The 25,309-nt window shown below is 43.7% G+C and overlaps 1 protein-coding gene across 6 annotated transcripts in view; it reads right to left on the bottom strand.

Annotated features, from left to right (window-relative positions):
• Nucleotides 1-6,241: 6,241 nt before the first annotated feature.
• st3gal3b (ST3 beta-galactoside alpha-2,3-sialyltransferase 3b) overlaps nt 6,242-25,309 on the bottom strand; it is a 44,752-nt gene continuing 25,684 nt past the window's right edge. For all 6 annotated transcript variants that reach the window (XM_084369148.1, XM_084369151.1, XM_084369152.1 and 3 more), the window contains 3 exons: nt 15,521-15,667; nt 13,594-13,740; nt 6,242-10,324 (listed from right to left, as the gene is read on the bottom strand). In XM_084369148.1, coding sequence (XP_084225274.1) covers nt 10,235-10,324; nt 13,594-13,740; nt 15,521-15,667 — 384 coding nt within the window. In that variant the 3' untranslated portion in view covers nt 6,242-10,234. The remainder of the gene's footprint in view (nt 10,325-13,593; nt 13,741-15,520; nt 15,668-25,309) is intronic.

The raw sequence follows: 25,309 nt of genomic DNA, 5'->3' as shown, positions 1-25,309 counted from the left end.
TTTTTTTGTTTGGCACTGGCCGGTCTCCTGTCACGGCTTCTTGGCAGAGTCTCAGCACCCTGGACAAGAACAGAGAGGGTGGACAGTGGGTACAGGCTGAGAGCTGAAGGCAGGTTATTTAAAAAGTAGCTTAAGTTTGATGCTGGGTGTTAAAGTTTGAGTGAAAAATCACCATTTTTATGACCAGTTTTCCTGAATCAAGTCAAAATCAACTCTTGTCTCTAGAAGACTGCTGAGACATGTCCAACTCTACTGGAAATAAGTTATCTCAGGCGTTTAATGTGTATTTTAAGACATTACAGGAGGCCAAACGACTTGTTTAGATGGACTTTTTTTTGCAGACAGAAAGCTATTCAGCTCAGAGAAAATAAACTTTACAGCTGAGTGGCGCGCGCTGAGCCAGGCCCACATAAAACCTAATTAGGTAGAAGTTTGTTTGCGGTGACATAAACACTCCAACACGGAGGACGAGACAGGAGGACACAGTCAAACATTCACAAGTGTAAAAAATGTTTGCCCTCAATTAGGAACTGTGACTCACGTCCAATCACCGTTTAATGAAATGGAGCGAGTTTTTCAGGCATGACTCCCCTCTTCTCTCCTCCACTAACCTGTTCAGTCTTGCCTCCAAACAGCCTGTAAGGTTAATCAGTAAAAAAACATGCTCTGCGCCTCTTTCTGATCGAAGTCGAGCTCGGTACGGTACCAAGACGTCCACGGAGACGAAACCACGGGGGGACGCCTCGTTTCTTCTTCTTTAACGTGTCGGCTGGATGTGAATGAGGAGTTCACACTGACAACACGCAGCTCTGTCGTCAAAATAGCTTTCTGAAACAGAAAAAGTCCATGCGTCACGCCTTTACGCAGCGACCGTCCGCGTCTCCAAGCGCTTCTACCTTTAAAAAAAACTCTTACTTTGGACTCAGGTATCCAGTTATCAGAGGCTGTCCCGCTCCGGTGTCTTCTCAGGAGTCTACTACACAGCTGCTGAACAATGTCTACAATGCCCCGCAGGACTGGAGGCTATGCGTAAAAACAGCGCGCCGCTCCGCCTGTCAGAGACTTTGTGAAACCGGAGCGCGGTGCCCGCTGCACAAAGTGCTGTGATTTTTCTTCCCCATCCCCACAGCTCGGATGTCTTTTTGTTCCTGCGCTGGGAGGAGGGAGGGAGGGAGGGAGGGCAGCGACTGTCACACAGGACGTTGTCTGGAAAAGTCTCTCAGTGGAAGAATCCGGCGAGTGACATCTGTCCCTCAGTGTTTACACTCGCACACTCATAAATGTGGAGTGCCTCGCTATATTCCACTTGTTGTGCGCGCGCACACAGACACTCGCGCGCGCGCGCATACACAGTGCAGGCATGGATAGACACGCATGCATGGACGGATTATGAGACAACGGGCCTCTGGGCACAGACATGTGAAAGGCCACCCACTCCTCCCATGTACAGTAGCAAGACACCCAGACTGAAAGGGACACAAAGAGGTACGACACGGTGACAAAGGACGCAGCAGGTTCTCTTTGTACTTGATTTGTTTCCATCTGCTGTCATTTTTGAGTCTCTTTGTGATCGCTCTGTCTCTATTTGTAGTCGTTTTGCGTCTCTTTGTTGTTGTTGTTGTGTATCTTTGTGGTTATTTTGAGTCTCTGTAGTCGTTTAAATCACTTTATAGTGGTTCTGTGTCTCTTTGTAGTTAAATTGTTTCTATTTGTCATTGATTCATTTTTCTGTGGTGAGTTTGAGTCTCTCCGTAGTTAGTCTGTGTTATCGGTTTGCGTCTCTTTGTAGTTGTATTGTGTGTCTTTGTAGTCTTGTGTGTGTCTTTGTAGTCACTAGGCCCCCTGACCTCTTGGGCCCCTGGATCAGTGCCCAGTAGGTCTGTTAAGGAATCCTTCCATGTGCACTTAGATGATTGATTTGTGCACCTGTGGGCCTTCACTCTATACACACACACACACACACACACACACAAACACATATACACACACTGGTGTGTGTTTGCCACCCTGCCTCATATGTTTGCCCAGTTGGACCTGCCCTGGCCTCTTTACCGGACTGTGTCACCAGCTGTCAACCCTGCAGGATGGACAAAGTGAGTCCTGTAGGTGAAGGAGCTGTGACTCCTCTAACAAACACAGAGACCCTGTCTGCTGCACCACCGACCTCACACCTTCCACCAGCGGCGCTCCCGGCCCCTCACCTCTCTCCACCCTGCAGGTTTGTCCCGCTCTGTCCTGCCACCCACTCGACCCACCCACCCTCCGTCGCACGTAAAGGCCCTCCGGCTGAGACACTCCCTGCAGGGCAAACACTGAGGCCCGCCGAGCACAAAGGCTGGGTAAACAGCTCCTTCGCTTTCCTCTCCGGGCCCACTCTCCATGCATAGGCAGAGACAAATGCAGGGAGGATCCCTGGTCTCTGCCACGGCGCTATTAATAGTAGCGACCAACAAGGCAACAATGCACACAGCTGAGGTGCATGACATGCAGGAATGTACCGTCAGATAATGAGGATGAGTCCTTAACAGCAGGAGGGACGAGAGACCTGCTGGGACCATTAAAACTTCACATTTACTTAACAAAGATGGCGAACTAAACCTGAAAATCACTGACAAACAAGCACATTTACTCCTTTAACACACATTAACACACACATCCAACTGATTTATAACACCAGTCCTCCTCCTCAAAAGATCAGACGATAACCTCCAGGGTAAAATATGTCCCCAATAAAATGAATCACTGTGTAAACTACAAGTCAGAAGGTGGGTGGCAGAGTTTCAGCAGAGGGCACCACACCGCAGCCAGGGCCACACATTTAACAAGTGTGTGTGCTGCTCAGAAGTGTGTCTACATCATCCATCACTGCGAGCCGTGTGATGAACTTGTTTGGCATTGTGAGAGGGATTTGCAGCATGACACTGTTTGTACACCCGCAGTTAAACCTCATGCAAGCACAGCACACATATATCTTCAGTGCACACACACAGCCCCACACACACACACACACACACACACACACAGGTTAAGTCTCTGGCAGGCTGCAGGATCACGATGGCTGTGGTGGAATTTTTCATTTCCTCGTAAGAATATAAAACTGAATTTATGAGGCGGACGTTAGAACATATGAGATTTTTTTGATTTTTATCATTTGTTTGTGTCCAGAAGGTGCCGGTGCTCACTGGGATGTGCACAGCTGTTTCCATGGATACAGGGTGCTGGTTTGGGCCTTTGGCGCTGCCGAGTCTGTCCAAGTTCAGGACCGCTTGGGGGAGAAGGTGGGTGATTTTGGGTGCTGGAGAAAGGAGAAAGGAGAACGACTGTTCCAGATGTGAGGGACAGTCAGAGGGTAAATCTCCTCCGTGATTTCTCTGGTTTCTTCTGGAGGTTCAGGTCGCTGCCCTCCCGACCGCCCCTCCTCTCCGTATCCTCTGTTCTCTCTCCATCTAAAGGTGCCTTTCTGTCTTGGCCCCGTTCCAGCTTTAAAGTTTGTTTTCACTTTTCAAGTGGGAACTCCCCTCATCCAGCACACTGTCCAAAGCCCTCAGGCTGGATCTGTAAAATGAAGCCAAATCAGTGGGACAAAGTCATCCTGTTGCTGGAGGAATAAAACAGTGAAGTCCGTGTTTCCACATTAGCTCAAGAATGAATCCAGCGCAGATAAATCTGCTGTAATTTACACTTCATCAGAGCTGCGTTCCTGCAGGCGTCCTCCAGATCTGTTGCATCACTGTTCATACAAACAAATCATAAAGCAGAGTGTCAGCGTGAGGCTTGATTAGAGGCGCTATTATGTGGCTAGATGGAGCTACAGCAGTGCGCACTGGTGAAGCCCGTCACTGGCCTCAGTCTGATCTGGAGGAGGTTCAGCAGACACGATAAGTTGAATGATCAGCATCAATTCTGATAATCATATAAGTTTTTTATCTGAGTCTGAGTCCACACTTCCATGATACTCCAAGCCCGGATCACTAGCAGTAACTCTAGTAGTATGCTGAGGGGGATGTGAAGACAAAAAAACACAAATGTGAACCACATGGTGGCGTTAAAGTCAGAGAATCACCAAGTCCTGAGGGTTCATCCTCTGGGGAACATGAATTTCATGTTATCATATATTCAGTATTTGTTAAGATATTTTAGTCTGAACCACAGAAGTGGACTATCTTTGCCAGCCCCAAGACGAGCTGCTGCTTTTTGCTGTTTCACATTAATTCAATATTTTTGACCGAGTCGAAGCTCATTCTTGATCTCCAAAACAGAAGTTGACAAAATCATCTCATTAAAGGGTCAGTTGAGGAGCTTTCGGTCGTACCACAATGATCTTCATCGGGAAATTTCGGGAAAAATCCCCAAGATCAAGAACTTTCAATCTGGATTTGTTTACAACATGGACAAGAAGTCCTTAAACTTCTTACAACAAATTAAATCTAAACAGTATTTAATGACATCCGGCCAAACTCCACCTCCTGATGGAGACCATGTGATGTGACCGACTACAGAACAGCTGCTAAGTGGACCCTGCGGTGATATAACTTTGTGACCCGGTAACTTCAGGTTCTGGACCGTTGTTTTCGACTATAACAAATAGATGCAAGTGTTAGAAATGTTTTAAGCTGGCTACAAATACAGGAAATATTAGCCCGAGTGACTAATTGATTATTGATTGATATTGTTAGAGCTTTCTGCAATTATGATGGCATTTATTTATTTTACTCCAAAGTTGTATAAAATTGTATGTGTATTTTTTCTGCCTCATACTTTGTGTTTTGTGTTTTCTGACATACAGATGTTCTAACTTACAGATGTTTCTGGCTTGCTTCTTGCCTCCGAGCACTTGTTTGTATTGTTTCCATCGCAGCAGCGCAAACAAACAACAAGAAACTCTAAAAATAAGGTCCTGCCATCTTTTAACAATTCAGTGTCACCTTTGAAATGTTTTGTAACATTTTGAAACTCCATTTACAGAAATGATCAGGGCGCGCTGCAAGTTCTGAGGCAGACGGGACGAGAAGAAACAGTCCGCTCCCTTCGGTGCTACCTGACAGCCCTGCAGGTGTGTCACGATCAGAGACAAAGGTGAGCTGACAGAATGTGGGACGAACTGAGGCAAGGGGAATGTTGTTTTCCCTCATCTCAGCTGACCCGACATTAAGTAAACACAGGAGAAAAATAGGTGACTGAATGGGTGTTTTCTCTCCCCACTCCAGCTCTTTTTTACGAGGAGTTTAAATTTCAGGCCCGGGGGTCGTGGCCCCTCCGTTCCAATCCTACTGAGAGGAGGTGGGGCGGGGGAACCTGTCGCCCAGAATAAAAGGCCCGACGGCTGAAGAGGTGCAGGCGTGCTCATACTCCTGTTTGCCGGACCAACAGAAACGACCGCCTCCAGCCGGCCAGCTGCCTCGGAGAGATCCCAGGTGGCACATATCCTCCCTGCTGCGTGGAGGGAGCACTGGATCCCACCCTGCCGAGGTCAGGAAATCTGTTGAGTCAAGAGTAGCCGGAGCGAGGTGGTTCTGGTGACCGGTGAGGCGTGACTTGTGCATGAAACTTTCTGGCACCCCATTAACAGCAGGATGGGACGGACCAGCGGCGCTTTAAGGGCCCTCGGAGTCTTGCCCTCTTTCACCTCACACCAATACTGACTTACAGCAGCCACAGCTGGACGGCCGCTCTCGCTCGTTTCTCCTCTGGTTTATGACGATGTTGCGGTGTGTGAAAGTGAGCGAGAGTTTCACAGCTGCAGCTGAACAGTGTGTGTGTTTATTGTGTGTGCGCAACAGGTTTCCAATGGGTCCCTTGTGGCCGCAGCAATGAAACAAGATCTACCTCAGATTTGAGCAGGTGAGGAGAGAGAAGGAGGAGACGGCAAAACAGAGAAAGATCGAGGCAAGGAGAGAAAAGTGAGTCGGAGAGGGACAGACATAAACACACGAGCGAAGAGGAGAGGAGAGTACATTAGTGAGGAAGTCCGGTCGATGGAGGATTGAAAAATGATTTCCTCTGGCTCTGCAGGTAGGAGATACAGAGTACAGAGCAGGAGAGGAAATCCCCTTCTTCACGCTCCTCGTTCATCCCTCCTTCATCTTTACTGTGAGCTTCCTGCACTAAGTGACACACAGACAGTATAAAACCTGATGTACGCCGCATAACATGAGGCCCCATCAACTATAAGCGCACCAGGCTGAAGGCCAGACGGCAAGACAAGGATGAAAAGCTGAGATAAAACAGAAAGTCGACTAAATACGTCAAAAATATTTACTATATATACTGAAAATTCACAGTGTACAGAAATATGTATATACAAAAAGACAAATACAAAACAAAAACACTGTCGAGCTGTTTGGGAAAATATACAGATCCAGTTGCTCCACAGAAGCAGTCGAAAGATGCAAACAACATGCACAGGCAAATATCCATTACAAACTTATTTATTGATTTGCAGAAAGCCATTTAGAAGTGTATATAAAAAAAGAAAGTAACACTTTTTGATCACGTCGACTTTCCACTGATGGTGAAAACAAACAACAAGAAAATGTTTCAAAATATGATGAATGATAAAAGCAAATACATTCGGCTTTAATATGAGCAGTTTTTATCAGGAGGCGATTTGGGTCCGATCCATCTGAACCTCTCCAGCATTTATAAAAAAAAACAAAAACAGAACAGAACTCACTGCAACTAAGGATCTGCCCAGTCTCAAAGCTGCAAGAACATACTGGTGGTTTGGCGTGTTTTATTTTGTCCCCTGACTGCAGATCTTACATATTAGACATTAATGACCCTTTTCCAAAACAGACAAGCAGATTTTAAGTGAACTGTTTGCCTCCCAAGCAGCTGCTCGTTACAAATGACTTCTTGACAATCTCCCTTCAGCCAGATCGAACCTGTTTGTTTCACACAATCTATCACAGTCTCTTATAACGATACGGTCCTGCAGCGGTCAGCCAGGAACCACTTTCAAACTCTCACTTGCTGTCCATTCAAGGATGTTCCAACATTCGAGCATTAAAAACGTTCTCCAGGGATTTAGCAATGCACTTCAATAAAGTTGAGGGTCTGAAGAGACGGATTAAAAAAGAAGTGATTAAATTTGCAGCAGCAGAGAGTGAGATATGCTGACTTTTAGTCAAAAACACCAGATCGTATATTTTCTTAGCTCCTCCAGAGTCACAGAAGAAATTATATAAGTGTTTTAACAGGCTGCGCTGTGCTGTGATGAGTGAACTGAACTTCAGGTGTGACCCTTTAATAACAAGCTGCAAAAAAACATACTGATGAGCAAAGTTAAAGGTGTCATATGTGATCATGTCAGTCAGAAAACATTCAAAAATGAACTAAAATTATCAACAGAATGTGAAGGAATAAATGTTTTGACGTGATGCCTTCTATGTGTTGCTGCAGATATCTACTTAAGATGGCATGCTAACCAGATAGCCCCGGCCCGTCAAAGTCCAAAGCTCCTGTGCTAGCAGTGAAAACACAAACAACCCCGTGGTGCTCCAAGTCTGGGCTTCTAGCTGCACAGCTAACTGAGCTAACTAGCTAATGGCAGCTACAATTAGCCATTACGCTGGTGATATGCTGCCCTGCATTTGCTTCGAGTATGAATTCAACAGATGGCAAATTCCTACATATCGCATCTTTAAAGACAAACAATAGGCGGAGTGAAAAGCCCCCGTACAGCCAGTGTTTGTCCATTCTGGGCTACTGTAGAAACACGGTGGACTCCATGAAAGAGGACCCGCTCCCTCTGTAGATATAAAAGGCTCATTGTAAGGTAACGAAAGCTGAATGATTCTTAGTTTACACACTAATGAAACAAAGTTAGGAATACTTTATTCCATTTCTGGCATTCGATCCCCTAAATCCTACACACTGAACCTTTAAAATACACCTGTGAATAAGTAGCTTGTGTGCTAAAACATACAAAACCACCAGTATGAGGCTTCAAGTCCTCCAAGACGGTCTATAAAATATAAAGGACAGATATGAAATGGACTGGTCCCAAATCACAAACACGGAGTGAGCCGGTCCGACCTGAAGCTGATCTGACATACTGGATCAAGCTGCAGTTACTTTTCCACGTCAGACGCTACAGTTTCCAGGTGATGAGGTGTAAGGCACTGAGAGTGCCTCATGATAGTGCAATGGTCGGCTGTTCCTCGTACCTTTGCTCCGAAAAACAAAAAACGCATGGAAAAAAAAAAAAAAAAAAGAGGAGAGGGGGTCCGTTTCCAAAAAGTGATCCATTCCTTCCAACCCAGCGGACCCGCTCTGATGGGACTGGGTAGGACACTCGTTTGTCAGAACTAATTGAGAAGAGGAACACGTGATGGAGCAATGTAACAGATGCAACAAGAGCAGCTGACTGAGTGAAGTCGTGGAAGTGAACCTGTGTGTGTACAACGTACATTAAATACGCACTTCCATAGAAGCAGAAACAACAACAACAAAGAAGCTGTAAAAAAATAAAAGCCTGCTTTTATGAAGCAGTATTTAAATGCACCATCACTATAAAGCTGATTATCGCATTCATTGGATAAAATGACAAAAAAAGCAAAAAGCAAACAGATGTGACATTCTGACATCAGGGAAGCAGAGTGAGAAGCAAAAGGTTTGATTGTGTAATACTGAACATTTTAATGCAGTGTTGAAATACTGAAAAGCATGTGGCAGAACCTTCAGAGGCCTCAGCCGCACATGTAATATGAATTTGTGACCTCATTAGATTCTCTCAATTTAAAGAAATATAAACAAATTTCGGTTATGTGTCCATTGTAACAGAAGAGCACACATTTGTGGTAACATAATACACATAAAGCACAGAAAGAAATGGCTGCCGACTAACAAGCTTAACACTGAGCCAATTTATCGATGCTTTAATCGCAACACTGCTTCTGCCACAAACTTAAAGATGATGCAGTCTCTGAGGAAGCACATGGTGGTGGAATCGAAAGAAAAACACAAATTCAAACAGGAAGCAGGCCTGCCTGTGACCAAAACGCTGGGACTCTGTAACAAAATAAATAATTAAAATTAACCTAACAACAAAAATATATACTTTTATATTCTACAATCCGAGATTTCACCATTTACTGAAGAACAAGAAAATCTGCAGCAACAGGAGGTTGGAGAAGGGCTCCGACATACAGAACCTGAACCGGTTACTGTATGTCTGTGCTGCAGCCTGCAGGCTTACAGCTGATGAAGTGATGGAGACAGTACCGCGTCATGAGTGAACAGAGAGGAGGAAGGATTTACAAAGACACAGGAAGAGAGAGGGAGAGAGAGAGAGAGAGACATTTGGGCTCACCTGCCAGAGCTGGTCACTACGGGAAAAAAGAAATAATAATTTCCACGAAAATAATTTAGACTAATCTAAAATAATTAATACAGTTCTCCTGCTGTAGGATTCTGCTAAAGTGAATCTTACGCAGTTAAAAAACACTTAAAATCATCAGATTTAAAGTTTTAATGGAACACTTATTTATCTGTCGTCTGGCTTGGCAAGTGTTAATTTTAGACCCTGGACAGACAGGAAAAAGTGAATGAATGAATGAATGAATGAATGGACAAATGGCAGGTGGGGGTGAAGGGGGGAGGGGCTGCTGCAGCTTGTTAAAAAGCACAGTAAAAATCTTTGATATTTACACTGAGGAAAGTAAATACATTCAGGCAGCAAAAGGAGAGAGGAGGACGAGCTCTCCCTCTGTACGAGGTACGTTTGGCACTGCTAATACTCAACCCATCCCCGTCCATCCACACGCTCAGTTACAGTCCTTTCTCTTCCTCTCCCCTCATCAAGTCAGCCAGGAAGTCAAGCTAAATCCTGACATCTGTATGTCGACGCATCGCATACATCTGCTCTCACTACTCATCCATGTGATGCGTGGAGGGGTGGGGGTTGAAGGGGTAAACGTTGAAGCGCGGGGCCGGCAGATCTTCTCTGCGACTGTCTCTTGGTAAGACAGGAACCGGGCAGATCCAGTCCTCCTCATGTCCCCCGCCCTCCCTGCTTCAGTCAGCAGGAGTCTTTGGTTCAGAAGGCACGTGCGTCTCCACAGAAACCCTCCTGTATCTTTTTTTAAATAATCTCCTTTGATTTGAAAACCCAGACGGTGGGCGGGCCACCCGGATTCTAAAGGGTTCTTTCTCCCAGGGTCGATCTGTTTCCCAACTTCCTGTTTAGTAGTCCTTTGGGAAAGGCAGAAGGAGACTGTAGGTGGGTGTAAACTCAGATACCGTTGGTCAGGTCTGTGACGACGTTGGCCTTCACCAGCTTGCGGAGGAACTCCTTCTCCTTGGATATGTTGTGTGTCCATGACTGTGGGAGAATCAGAAGAAAGAACTAATTAAGATTGATACGAAAAAAAAAAACATGGTCACTGTGAGGAGACATTCGAGAGCACGTCAAAAATCAATGATAAATGGACTGAAACCTGGGGGTTAGTTTAGGATTTTCTTATTCCCAGTGTCTATACATGTGGGTGTTCATGCGTGCATATATATATATGTAAAGCCACACCGGGTCAGTTTTCCTCCCTGCTGTGCTATGAGGATTCAGTCCAGTGGGCCGACCTGTAACCAGAGCCGGCGGTTCCTGTGCAGTGCTTTGGGATGCAAAGAACAGCCAGAGAGCAAATGAAAGAGGCAAAGGGTGAAGGAAGAAACGTACGGGAGGGAATAGGAGGGAGGTTGGGCCCTGCAGCTGCCTCAAGACTCTCCTACAGACTCGAACCCTGTCTGGGTCGGACCTCCTAACATTATGTGATGGGTCATAGCAGGACCACAAGGAACAATAAGCTATAGTTTTACTCTATAGGATTTAACATAAGAAGCAGTTAAGTTAAGCAGTTAAGTCCAACAATCATGTTAACGTTAGATGTATTTTTTCAGGGGTATAAAAAAGCCTTTAGAGAAACATGAATTTAGCCTCTGGAATGGCAGGTTGCTCTTTGATTGACAGCTGAGCTAGAGACAAAACATACTGTAAACAACTGAGCACTGGTAAATATACTGTATGTAACAAGTCGAGGACAGAAAGTGTTTCTGTTAGCAGCGATGCTGAAGGACCAGCATTATTTAGCTTCTTAACTATTGACATTTGCAGCTAAATTTTTAAGCAGATCAATCTTACATCCGGTGAGCTAATTGGCTAGCTGGCCTGCAAACTGACATACGGAGTGCAGCTTCCTGCCAGGCTGTAAACATAACACGGAGCAACATGGACATTAAGTTGGAGTCGTGATTCTGGCTTTTCTTTTTCAATCTCCTTTTAGCTCCATTTTGGGTCTCCACCACCTCCTGAGGGAAATATGTGGCTCATTAGCTGCTAAATGCTTCACCACGTTCACCAGCTAGTCACTAACTGTACAGTGGATTTATCCGAGCGTTCTTTTAAAAAACAGCTCTCTGCTGCAGATGGAATTGAAGATGATGATAGTGTTGAAAATTTGTCAAAACAGTACAGTAGCAGGCCATAGCACCATCTCATTATCCCCACTGCTTTTCTTGGCAAGACCGACCCTACTCTGCCTCTGATAGGTTTACCTTAACATCCATACCCTAATCCTAACCAATCTCATTCCTCATACATAATTTTAACCAACCCAACCAACAAAGCAGTGAGAACCATAATGATGTGTAAAAGCCACTGAAAAGCTGAGGATGATAAACCTTTGTGTTATGAACGACTCCTTTCACATACAAAAAGTCAATCGATCCAATGTTAATAAAAAATATTGATCATAGCAGCTTTAACTGAATCCATTTATCAATAAAAGAGAGCTAATCAAACAGCTCTGACAAAACAGAAGTGAGGGTAGGATAAAACGGGCGTCTCATCCACCACAGCAAGCTCTACTTCATTACTTTAAGCACCCATCGAGGTGAAGAACAGGCTCTTTCTCTGAAGGTGGAATAATATGTGGATAATTTCACAGCTCAGCGTCCCCAGTGAGAAGCGGTTGTTAAGTGTTCCAAACAAAAAAGCCAAAAGTATTCCCATTAATTAGCCATGTGTGGCTGATGATGACAATGTTGATGAAGATGATGATAATAAATGCCAACGGTTCACTGGGAGTTTAGACAAAGGTTATCATCATACTGAGCTCATGGTTTACACGCGTCAACACACGGGTGACATCTTTGATTCCACTGGGCTTCAGTGTAAACACGCAGGGGAAGACTTGACTGATGGAGGAGAGAGATCCGTCATGAGGCCATTTAGAAAGTGATTGTTCAAACGACGCGCTAACAGTTAGCATGTTGATACAGTGACTGATGAAAGACCGGTGCCACTTCAGTCCGGGGGAATTACAGATTTAACCTCTTGATGGTTTAATTCCTCAGGTTTAGTTCTTTATTTTCTGGATTAGAAAGGAAGTTTTGAGTTTTATATTAGAAAATTACTGCATGTGTAAAAATACAGGATCACTGCAACATTTATGCACTCTTTGAAAGTGCAGACAGACAGAGACTAACTGACTGTTGGAAGGATCGGTTGTGAACTCTATGCCACCACGGTTGTATGAGGTCTGTTAAAGGTGCATTGGTAATTTGGAAACATCCTCATAGGTTGGTTTTCATGACTGAATAAACTTAACAAACAAAACAACACAACAAAGTCTCCTTAATGGACAATGGGTCTCTCAATCAAAACAATGATAACAAAAGACTTGGTTGGATGTTGTGAGGTAGTGTGGGCTCACAGGAGTTGTTGTCTTCAATGTTAAACAACCACTATTGCTGGTGAAAATCTGACGCAACTCAGCCAGAAATGTACATGGACAGGTCACATTTGCCGGCGTTCTTCCTCAGTCTTTGACGTATCATGTTTTCCCCATAGTTTGAGCAACAGGCGACCTACTGAACCTAGCTGTTTTTTGACATTTGAATATAGAAATGTTACCTATTACATCTTTATTATGAACATGCAGAGTGCTGAACCTGAGCCGAACAAGCAACTGATGGCACAATTATCACAAAAAGAACATTTTACGACGAAGCCACAATACAAAACCCTGACATTTTTCCTCCCACCTTCACAGTTTTAACATCACAAAAGAGCCTTCCATTAAAACCTCACGTGAATACTTTCATCTGTCAGAGTAAAAGCAGCGAGTCCTGACAACAGATCATGTTCTGCCACAGCATTCATCCAGCTCAAAACTGTCACATCTTTGGATACAAACACAAAAGCTTAATTCATGAAGTTCAATTCATGCACAATTCTTAGACTAATATTACCATCAGGCTACACGGTGAAGGCTTTGTAGTGAATGTATTTTGGCTGTTGGCCAGTTCCCCTTCCCTCCCTCCACAGGAGTAGTGGTGGTCCCTCCTCATCAAAGATTAAAGTTATTTGTTTCTTCAGTCCCTCTTCTGAGCACACAGGGAGACGCCAGAAAATATTGTACTCATTATCTTGGGGAGAATATCACACCAGATTTAATCTAAAATTCTGGTCATTTAAGATCCCCATGAGAATTTACAAAATGTGCTCCACAAAGGGTTTGACTTAGTCTCTCAGTATAAAACTCCAATCATTTTTGTAGAGAAATAAGTGCTGTTCTCAGATGCTCAAAGACTCACCTCTTTGATGGCGGACATCTTGACAGTCTCGTAGTAGTGCAGAGGTGCGTGGGGAGTATTCATGTCGTAGCCGAAACCAGCCACGGCCACCTCGTCACAGTTATGCAGCGCCATTGTGATAGCAACTGTTCCCAAAGTTGGAATGTTCTGTAGCAAAAACAGAGACGCACGCGGTCAGAACATCACAGCACACACACTCTTTATTAATGTAAACTCATTCAGGGATTAATTTGGACCAAAAACATGCAGGATTGTAACATTTTCAGCTAATTTTGAAGCCGATATGGTTTCTGACACTCCCTCTCATGTCTCTACTTCCCTCCCTCCTCTGTTCCTCTGTCTTTGTTCTGCTCCACTGCTGCTAACTGACTTTGAGCACTTGGTGATTAACTATTACCTTTAAGACGCGACCCCTGCAGACCCCTGCTACGACACAGTGATCTACAGGGTTGAACTGTGCTTCCTAACCGCCTTGGGCTGCCAGAGATCTGGGGGGTACAGAGGCTGTGTGTGTGCGTGTTGTAGAACAAGAGGGGGACAAAAAAGCGCGTGTGTTGGAAAAAAAAGTGGGTGCAGAAGAAAGAGTGGAGGGAGGCCTCATTTAAATCATTACCCTGATTTGAAGCCCTCGGGGTAGGTGGCGCTGAACCAGCAGCTGGCCAACCCCCTACTGCGTCTTCTAATACAGGTTAATTTACACACACATTCTCTCACACACACACACACACACACACACTCACACACTCACACACTCAACGTAAACACTAGCGTAACAAATCGACCTCCTCATTAATTTCCACATACATAAACATAAACAACGATGGTCAGAGGAGAGACAGGAAAGTGTTCTGGGGAGAGAATGTGCCAAATCATACAACTCTGCAGCATGTATTGTGTGAGACAGTGCTGCAAACACCAAGACACAAACACAGAATGTGCACACAAATTACCAACACTCTCTGTCTCTCACACACACACACACACAGGCCAGATGCCCACATGTTGAACACATGTTGCAGAGTGGAGTTCATGCAGGGGTGTTGTGGTGGCCCCAGAGGGCAGAGTCATGGTGATACGCTCCTCATGTCCTCTCCAATTCTCTAACAACATGCACCTCTACTTACCTACAGAACACACCGACACACAACTCAGTGATACATGGATACAAACGGTCTTGCTCAAATGAACAGCAGTATTTCGTATCGGATCTTTACTTAACATTTTTTCTTTTGTTTCTCCAACAAAACATTCTCTGGTCTCTGTTCAAAGCCTGATAGAGCCGTCTCAAGTCCAGACAAATATGATTCATGAGCAAAAAATATGCTTCATCCAGAAAGAACAGAGTGCTGTAGAATTCAGACTGGACCCGGTTTGCAGCAATGTAAATTGTTGTTTCGCTTCCATTTCTATCACTTCTTTCTTTGTCGATGAAAATGGATTCACTACTTCTTCATCCTCTCATGTTTGACTGAGGGCGACTGGACGCTACAGTCATTCCAGATCAACTCACCTAGGGCCTCCCAGTTCATGTCAGTAAAAGAAAAGGCTTTAAATGACTCCAGAAACAACAGATTAGAGAACATTTGTATTTTGTCTCCCATTGATTGTATAAAAAGACAGTAGTGCAATGCAGTGTAGTGGCACCAATAATGATCATTTCAGTTTTTCCTGTGCTATAACCACAACACAATGTCTTTATCGATTCATCCGCCATCCAAAATTCTCTGTTCATTTCCCTTCAAAACACAATCACAGGGTTTGTGTGCCTTTTTCATGATTCTGTTATACTCACTGTCAACTTTTGATTTTACCTGTGCACATCCCCGATTCCTTATTTCCATGAAAATGTCAAAATTCTGAGCAAATTTCCAAAACATTGACAAAAGAAACTCTCGACATTGCTAGTATTTGCCTGCATGTGTCTTACCCCTTTGCCCATGAGGCCATTGTTGAAGGGCAGGCCTATGAACTGGAAGGCAGCCTCCTGGATGAAGTAGGGATTCAGGATTCTTATCTCCGTCGGCTCCCGAGGCACATAGTGAGCCACCGACTTCCAGAAACCCTCTGTGCCCCTCTGAGGTGAAGACAGGAACACAGACAGGGAGGAAAAACAGAACATTGTGCATTAGATGTTTTCATCACAAACACTGGACTGGTTTTTCTCTGCAAGGTCAGAGCTGTGTGCATAAAACACAGAACTGACACTCACATGATGACACCTCCATGGTGGACGGCTTACTGCAATTTACCAACCAAACATCAAAGTGAGATTATCCTCTGTAACGCTGACATAAAACACAGAAGCCATTCAGAAGCCAGACCCCATACCAGCACTGATTAGGGAAATGGCTTTTGGGCCTTTAATGGATGAAGTCGGGGTGAGGGGCTCGCAGGACAGCAGTAATTATGACCCCTGGTAGGAGCAGAATCAAGCCCCCCTCAGTCCCCCTCTTAAAGGTTTTAATAGTTGCAGGGAAAAGGGTAAGGGTTATATATATGTTTATATTTTGCTAGTAAATTTAATCATCACACCTTGAGGGCCATCTTAATAAACATTTGAACATTTTTCAGTGTACAGCAGATACAAATGTACTCTAAAACAAAAACCTAAAAAATTACTTTGTAGTCTGGTTTAAGTCAGATGGAAAAGGCTAGATAAACTAATAACAGAGAGAAAAATGGCAAATAAGGGCGATGATTATGATGACGATGAGGATGATTAAGCAAGTAAAACCATGCTTACACGCACTGACTCAGTAGGAGCAGTTTCCGTTCCTTTGTTGGCTGGATCTTGAACTTATTCCCTAAAATGTCCTCATAAGGCATCTCCCTGACTTTCCTATCAAAACTTCCTGCTTTTTCTTGAGGTTGTTCATTCCATCGTAGTGTTTGGTCAGGCTTAATGATTGCTTTATGGTTTAATATTAGTCTATCGGTAGATGCCATGGTTTTTAATTGTGTTGGTTTACTCTACATTCAGGATCTGCTGTCGCCGTTTTGTTCACAAACTCTACGCAGTATCCCACAATTAAATATGGCCTCAGGTATTTTCCACAATACTATCATCATCCATAATTAGGGCAATCTGTCAGACAAGCCAGGAGAACCACCTGAATAAGAATATACAGCTAGAATTACATGCATTAGTTCAACTCAGTCATACCTGAAAAAAACCACTGGATATCAGGAGACTGACACAAACTCAAAAAAGGTAGCCTTTGAAAATAAAGTCTATACACATCACGCAAATAATAAGAATGTTTGACTTCTTAACAAACAACTAACTGGCAAGATTATGCCTTTGACAAATCAGTCCCAAACCTGTAACCACCCAGCAGTGCTTGATTGACGTGCCTGACAGTGCGACTTCCTAAAAGGCATGAAGCCAATAGGGTCAGCAGAATTAAATGGGAATCACCTGTTCAAATAGTCAAGCACCCGCCCGGCCGCCTTTGATACAGCACTGCATGACTCTGTGTGTGTGCCTGTGTGCGTGTGTGCCTGTGTGTGTTGGCAGAGGCAGTAGCAACAAGTCTGCCGGCTTTGTGGCTTCAACAGTGGCGGCTCTTTTTGAACGTGGGCCCGGCTCTGTGCCTTCGGCAAGCTGCAACAGGAACAGCAGCTCATCTCTCCTGTCAACACAGCTTGTGTTTGCCAGGAATCTATTTAGCAGCGCTGTTTGGATGTGTGCGCGTCTGTGTACGCTGAATAAAGAGAGCGATGCGCTTTTTTCCCCCTTTATTCTAGGAAGGAGTGAGGTTAATGACACACCATACACCCCTTGCTTTAAACAGCAATGACCTGACATGTACATAGACATGAATGTCACGGGGTGGGGTTTCTTTGAACATATTCAGACAACTGGCAAAGTACAGGTGGCTTTGAGAAGTGGAAGAGCAATTAGTATGTAAGGATTTAGGGCGGTCAGGAGGGAGGGGGGTTGTGGGTACTGTTATGAGCTTAGGAATGTGGGCAGTCCTTTACAGTAAAGGTCACCAACTCAAACCTCCACCAGTTGGGTTGGACAGGACGGAGACAGTTAATGACAACACCTTCAAACTACTCCTGAGGAGCCGAAAAGTTCCACCAAGGGAGACTCCTTTTGTGGGTAGCTACTGCGAATGGATGCCAATATTTGTGCACTGGTGATACGAGCCGAGTTTAGTAAGAATCCACCAGCCTTATCTGCTTAAAAAAAAGTTTAAAACACGCTTGTAAATTATGAGCAATAGTGGTTGAAGACTGTTTAACAACTGCGTTGCAGAAGAGGTACTCAAAAACGCAAATACCCTGCAGGGAACAGGATGTGGCTTCTACTGGGGACTGACCGCTAACCTCCATGTGAGTGTGTATTAGTTTGTCAAGAGAAACATCGCTGAGTCAGTGGCATTTGACCATGGCCAGAACAGGAAGCTGCAGAGCGGTCCAACACCGCCAGAGCAGTACTCATCAAGCCGACACAAACACGTGCTCAAAAGGTGAACAGAAGTGTGTAGCCTTGGTGTTTGGGGCCTGACGTCGGGCGGTGGTCAGAGAGGAAATGGCTGGTTCCCTTCTCCTGCGACAGCTTTATGGTTAAATTGGTCTGGATTATTAGATTTAAGTGCGTGCACAAGGCTGTGTGCTCAATGAAGCACCTGTTAAAACAACCTTGAGCTGGGAGAGTTAATTGTTCGCAACGCATGGAGTCCGCGGAGAGGTCAACATCACTCAGTCAGAAGAAGGTACACTAGGAAGTTACAGTTCTTGATCACAGTCCCAGCTTCACATTTAGCGGTGCTTGACTAAACCACTGGTAGACCAACATGAGGTCAACCCACTTCATATCTGAGTGGTCATGAGTCATCTGCTACAATTACAACACTTGCCACAAACGAACTGAAGTAAACATGCCAGCTCACACAACATATTTACTGTATCTGATCATGTTGCGTGTCCAATTTCACTTTCACTGCTTTGCTTTTCAAGTCTAATTGATTCAAAAGGAGGTGCCACTAATGAGTCACTAAGAGTTAACTAATACCATAAAAGCACTCAGCAACGTTAAGTGTAACAGAAGCTTTTCAAAAGCAAGGTGCATTTGTCATGTAATTTCACAGCTGTAGGAAAAAAATCACAGCCATACAAACCATCACCAAAGGAGCTTTAAGCGCAGGATTAGAGCAGGACAATGTCAGAGGGTGAGGACAAGACCTACTGTAAGCCAAGACGAGTGAGTGATCAAACAGATGGAAAAAGTGATGTGGGCTGACAGATACAGAGGGTTAAGAACTATGATCAAGTAAGTGATGAAATTGAAAATGTACAACTTTCTAAAACTATATCTGTAGTGTAAACATCTAGGTTACGTACAAAACTGCTTAAAATGTCAGAAGTAACTATGGGTTGTTGGCGGTGAAAGACTAATGTAAAAGTTCCAAATCAGAAACATGTTGTGGAGCCTGGAGTTATCCAACCAGCGTTTATGGTTTTCAGTGTGGCCAATGAAACTTAACTCACCTTAACCCAAAATGTTTCTCTGTATTGAATGAAGCAGATAGTTTATAGCTCCTGAGGGGCTGAGTGTAGAAATGTGGAGCACTGAACCAAGCTGTAATATGAGGGGTTTCACATCTGCTGGCTTACTGAGGGTGGCTTTAAAGCCCTTCAATGTAAACAAACACAAACAAGCCTCAGCCTTCCATCAGCCGCAAGTAGTAACCAGAAACAGTATATGCCTGATTCTTGGGTATTATCCACAATGATCTCATAGTACGGTTGCAATGACACAAACGCTCTTCCTCCCTTGGTAGGCAGCTATCATACAATTTGGCTCGATCTGGGTTCTTCGGTCCTGTAAACGAGTGTCTGAGGATGTGGTTGTGTTTGATGTTTATGGGGAGGACGACTCAAACGAGGTGGACTGGTTTCCAGAAGGTAGACTTAGAGCAATTTAGATCTAAAAAATGGCAGCTCGGAACTGCTAACAATCACAATTAAGGTTGTCTGGAGGTCATTAGCACTGTGTACATGTTGGACCTTTGAGTTTACAAGTTGCAGTGTCTCACCACATACAAGAGGAACCATTTCAGAAAGAATGTTGAAAGGAGCGAGGTTTCCAAAAAAAATGAGAGGGGTAAAAATCCTGGTTGGGTTGTTTTATTCCCGTTTGTTAGTCAGGAATCTGAAGCATTCACCAATTTGCCTTTACTTCTCTCGACACATACCAAGACCTCTGGCCTCATTGAGGTCACGGTGGTTTCTCTTTCCCTGGCCTCTCTTGCGTTACCCGGTGTGTGAAACCCTTGTCTCCACACTCCCATGACGGCCAGCGTGAAAACAGTGCCAACACTTGACAGTATTGTGACCCTTAAGGCTTGTAACATGGTTCTCTGGGAGAAAACAGGTTGCTCCTTTGGCCCAGTGACAGGACCCTGCTGGTATCTGACGAATACCCCTTTCACACTGGACAAAAAACCCAGTAACACCCACACACGTCTGGCTTTTGTCTTCAGTAGGACTGGGTACAATCGGCATTCATTCGCAGGTCAAATGACTCTGCAGTAGTCAGGGGTGTTTATCAGCTCCATCTCTGATCGGCAGTGATAGCAACACGACACCCGGGTGGACAGGCTAGTTTCGCCCCTTTTGTGTTGTGATGCTATGAAGCACGTTTAAGTTCCAGATGTTGGTGCGTCAATAGTTTTCCATCCATCTCTATTCATGCAGCGCTCAAACATCGTTCAGTCGATGTCAAGTCGAGTTTGAAAGAAAGACTGAGGTAAAAGATGCAAAAAAGTGTCACCAGGCTCCATGCTGCTTTCTACTGTTCCCAGTTTTCAGACAGCAGACAAAACAAACAAAAAACTAACAGAAACAGAAATGCTCACCTACTGGCAATGGGGAAGGTGTCAATCACCATTTTATTTTTATCTATTTTTATCATTAACCACATACAAATACGTTTTTGCCAACCACATTTTTGTCTGAGGTTGACATTTGTACACATCACTTTCACATCAGGAGCTGGAGGGTAAGCTATGATGGGTGACCGGAGTTGAAGCCTGCAGGGACATTTCGGACAATCATATTTTTGAAGCAACCAAAACAAGGTGTTTTTCACAGGAAGGTAGACCATCTTCAACCGTGTTATTTATTTTTCACAGGACATCGGACCATCTCCAGGCGTTTTTTGTGGCATCCAAAACTGACTGTTTTTCAAGGGAAGGAGGACAATCTCCAGCCATTTTTGTGGCAACCAAAACAGGTTCTTTTAAGCTATACCATGACATTTTCTTAATCATAACCACGTGGTTTTTGTGCTTCAACTGAAAAAGAGCATAAGAACATCACGCTAAAATGTTTTCTGGCGATTGGGTTAAAAAATGGAATTAAAAACAAATTATTCCTTCTAGTGACATGTCAAAGATTTCCTTAAACTTGCATGAATATTTAATTGCCCAACATCCATTGCATCAGAACGTACCACTAAAGGAACTAAGAGTGCAGGTCTGAGTGTTAATCATTGCAGGGCGAGGTAGGTGACTCATTTTTGAAACACAACACTCATGGTAATCAGTGACATCCGGACCCTATGTTAGTCACTTGGTTCATGTTCAAAATCCATGTTTACGAGTATGTAAATGTTTATGAATGCATGTATGCATGCTACTTTGGGCTTCTGCGCAGATGTTTGGGCTTAAAAAAGGAGCCATATATCTGTTATTTCAGTCCCACAGCTCATCCTTAATGATCGAGTTACAGCAAACTTTTTGGGCCGAAATGACGAGCTGAAAAAGCTGGGCGTCACACAGAGATTAACAGTAGGAAATGCTTCATAACAATATCCCCGCAGGAAGGACTTCATTTGGAAATTTGTTCAGTCATGTGAAGCAACTGGCTATTTTTGTAATTCCTTGAATACTCGATTTCTGGCATCGCCTAAGAGTTGTGCAATGTATTTTAAAATGTTGGCTTGGCTACAATATTTTCATACTTCTGATGAAGAACCCCTGGCTGTATTTCTATTAAAGGAGAAGTACTCTCTTCCTCAAATTGTCTCCATCCATCATTTATCTCTCCGGCCTGCAGAGAGCAGGCAGAGCTCCTGTAAACAAACAGGAGAGATAGAACACCGGCACTCCACCTTCGAACCCCGTGTTTACCACCGGCTGTATATCCTTCACTGGCTCTGTTTGAAAATATCCCCACATATACAAACAACTGCGGCTGTGTGAGCATGAACTGTGAGTGCGCACCGTGTGCACGAGGGGAAAAATTGAAACTAGATAAATAGGAAAAAAGAATTTATCAGTGATTGTGGAAATTATGTTTGAGCACATTTGTAAACAGCATGGAACTGGGCAATCAACCAGCGTATGTGGGGTCAGACTTTAAAGCAGAGTGACACAGTCGTAATCACACAGACCCGCGGTAATGAGGGATTAAGGAAGTCGGAAGTCTTGTGATGCCGCAGTGCTGTAATTGTATGCGTAGTAGATCTAAAATTCAGAGAAAGTACTGTGTCTGCAGGCCTGAGATCTGATCAGGACCAAGGTCAAGGAAGTATGTGTGTGTGTAAGAGTGTGGAAGTTTATGTACGAGTGTGTGTGTTTGTGAGTGTACAAAACACTAAATAACAGATTGGGAAATTGCCTCGCTAATTTGTATTCTGTTCAGCCATCCAAGACAGCGCTGTAGGCATTTGAAAAGCCACAATAGCGCAGGATACTGGCTGGATGACTCACTTGAGGCTGCACAACAACTGTTCACCACCCACCAACCTTTCAAAGAAAAGGAAGAAAAAAGACATACACTTGCTTTCATAACCGCAGAAGGAGAGTGAAAAGGTTTTGCATCCCTTCCAGCTGTGAGTGTGCAGGTCACACAAAGAAAATCCCTGCTGGACCGACGGACATAAAAGCCTCCAAAGGACAACTGTCCCTCTGGGATGGACTACGTGGATAAAGGGAGGGATGCTTGTTGCTACTTGGTGAGGACTTCCTCATCCTGATGATCCTCATGCTGTGTATCCTGAAGTATGTGGTATCCTCTAAACAAAATCTCTGATAGCGGCCTTCTAATGATTTAGTCTGGTGATAAGTGGAAAAAAATAGGTAAAAAAATGAAACAAAACATTCATGAGTCACTGATGGAAAAGTGTCCGTGAGTTCACAGAAAACACATGTACATACACACATAAACACTCTACATGTTTATGTTTCCACTGCATTAGTCTATGCAGGGTGTGAGTCACATACAATTAAGCAAAGATAACAGTCTTTTAACAGCACTTCAGCTCCTTTCTTGTTGTCGCTAAGACTTCAAATCCACTTTCCATTGTAAACAGATCATGTTGCCCCGGTAAAGTGTGTTTTTTGAAAAAAGGTCACCGTTCAGCATCTGTAAATGCTTTCATGCTGATTATGTAGCTACTTGTGTGCTAATAACTTCATGCTACTCATCTTTGTGTATTCTCCTGAAGTGACATTTTTAATTTTTTCATGGCGAAGTGCTGAGGACACATTGAGTACATTACCTCATTGCTATGCATCCTGCAAAAAACTGAGTTTAAAGATGAAAAAATTGTATTAAGATTAAGATCTTTAGACACAATGCAGTAGTGCTTGTACCGCTTTTGTCCACAGGGGCAGTGACAATCAACAAAAAAGAAAGTGTGTTGTAGCAGCTTTAAAATATCACCTAAACTGAGAGATGTGCAGAGAAATTTAAATGAGAGATTGACACTGAAATTAACCTGACATCTGCTACATAATATGTATATATAAATGCAACAAATTAAATAATGGACATAAAGTAGTTCTAAACCTTTATGGACACAGCAGCTCCCACTCGTACCTGAACATGAATCTAAAGGCACAATAACAGAAAGAGCAATAGAGCCCAACACACCCCAATGAGTTAAACCGATGGACTGAGCAAAAAGACCAACACTGCCATTCTTGGGGCCTGGACTCTTACTAGCAAGTCCAACAATGGTTTGGGGTAAATCTAATCCTATGTACTACTACATTTTGTCTGATATATGTGTGATGTTTGTTATATGTATGTCTACATTGGTGCCATCTTTTGTTAAACATGTAGGTAACGTCTGATGACACCATGTCGTGAGGAGAGTCTGCATGCTGTTACCGAGTTATCACCATACTAGCCCGCAGGCGCAGGGAAGGGTTCTTTCAACATGTAAATATCAACACTGGCACCTTTGTTATTTTGATAGCCAAGCCTAAAAAAGGAAGCAGGATATTAATTATTGCGCAATCAGGTGAGTAAGAAAGGCTCCGACAGAAACCCACCAACAGACACTGACCCAGTTAGTTCTCACCTGAAATGAAAGCACTGACGTGGTCCAGCCTGTGGATAGCAAACAGTCTACTCATCAAATAACCAGATCCTGCCATCACATGGAGATGAAATAAGATGTTGTTGACGTTAATGTTGTTTTTTTCTAAGTGACTGAATGTTTAATCCATATCTATTCATGGGTCTTTCCACATCTGCCAGTTTTCTTCTGCCACATCATCATCAAGGCTCCGAACAAAAGACACAGATTTCTTTTTCTGTTCCCTGATTTTTAACCCACGAGAAACATTCTTCCTTCCTCAGCAGATCAAAGCGGCCTGAGTCGAACGCCAGGGGCCAGATCAATTATCCCAGGCAGCCATTTCCACTGTCCTCTGCTCCTGACACACCAGAAAAATCTGGGCCCTATCAAAGGCCGAAGGGGCCATCAGCCAGCCAAGCAAGCTATTTTCCTCCGTTTTACTTCACTATTACCTTCCAGTTCTCATTTTCTTTTCCCAAGCTATTATCCCTTTACCCTGTTTCACTTCATCCTTTCCCTCCATCTTTCCTCTGTTCTCTCAACTTTAATCCAACTTCACACCATTTCTTAGTTTCAGCTTGCCATTGAATGCCCTTTCCATCCCCTATTATAATGGTATTGTCCTTTTCTTAATTTTTTCGTACATGACTGTACTATTTTGACAAAAGTCACCTTGTAAAAATATCCAGCTGACAGCAGATCTGTCGGTCACACAGCTGTGCTGGAAAGTAAAGCAGGTTTCCTCAGTTCTGGGTTGACAGAAGCATCGCTCACTAAGAATGAGGCAAAAAAGTTTAGCCATTTAGCCTATTTAGTGTACAACCTGTGCATTTAGGAACCGCTTTTGCATGGCCCATGTTATGTGTTATGTACAGTATATATGATATAATTAACTAAATTTGGTATTTACAACCTTTTTGTGTTATTTTGCATTAAACTGCAGTTATGTAAAGTGAAATAAAATGAAAAGATTTAACATATAAAAGCTAAAACGTATAAAAACATCCTTTAGTGTAAGACTCCCTTCATTTTAATGACTCTGAAGAGCTTTTGCGAAGTGCTCCCCCTGTCCTTGAGTTGAATAGACTCTTAATCTCAGGGATACCAGAGACTGTTCAACATGAACAAAATGAAAGTGCTTATGAGAGCTTTTTCAGTAACAATGGATATAAAAGGAGACAGGAGCCATTAAAAAAGGACTGCCTTCTGTAATACGTCAAAAGATAAGGGAAAGCCAGTTCTGCCATTCAGTCTAACCCTTGTGATTAAGAAGCCAATTCACAGCCTCAGTCATTTAACTGTGGCAGTCACGAGGACACCGCAAAGGTTTGTTATGAGTAAATAAATTCATATGTATTAGCATGCTGACATCAAAACATGAGAACAGGTTAG

The sequence above is a fragment of the Pagrus pagrus genome, assembly GCF_965226575.1.
Source record: "Pagrus pagrus genome assembly, chromosome: 12".
Taxonomy (NCBI): Eukaryota; Metazoa; Chordata; class Actinopteri; order Spariformes; family Sparidae; genus Pagrus; species Pagrus pagrus.
This window is presented reverse-complemented; position numbering and strand designations above follow the sequence as displayed.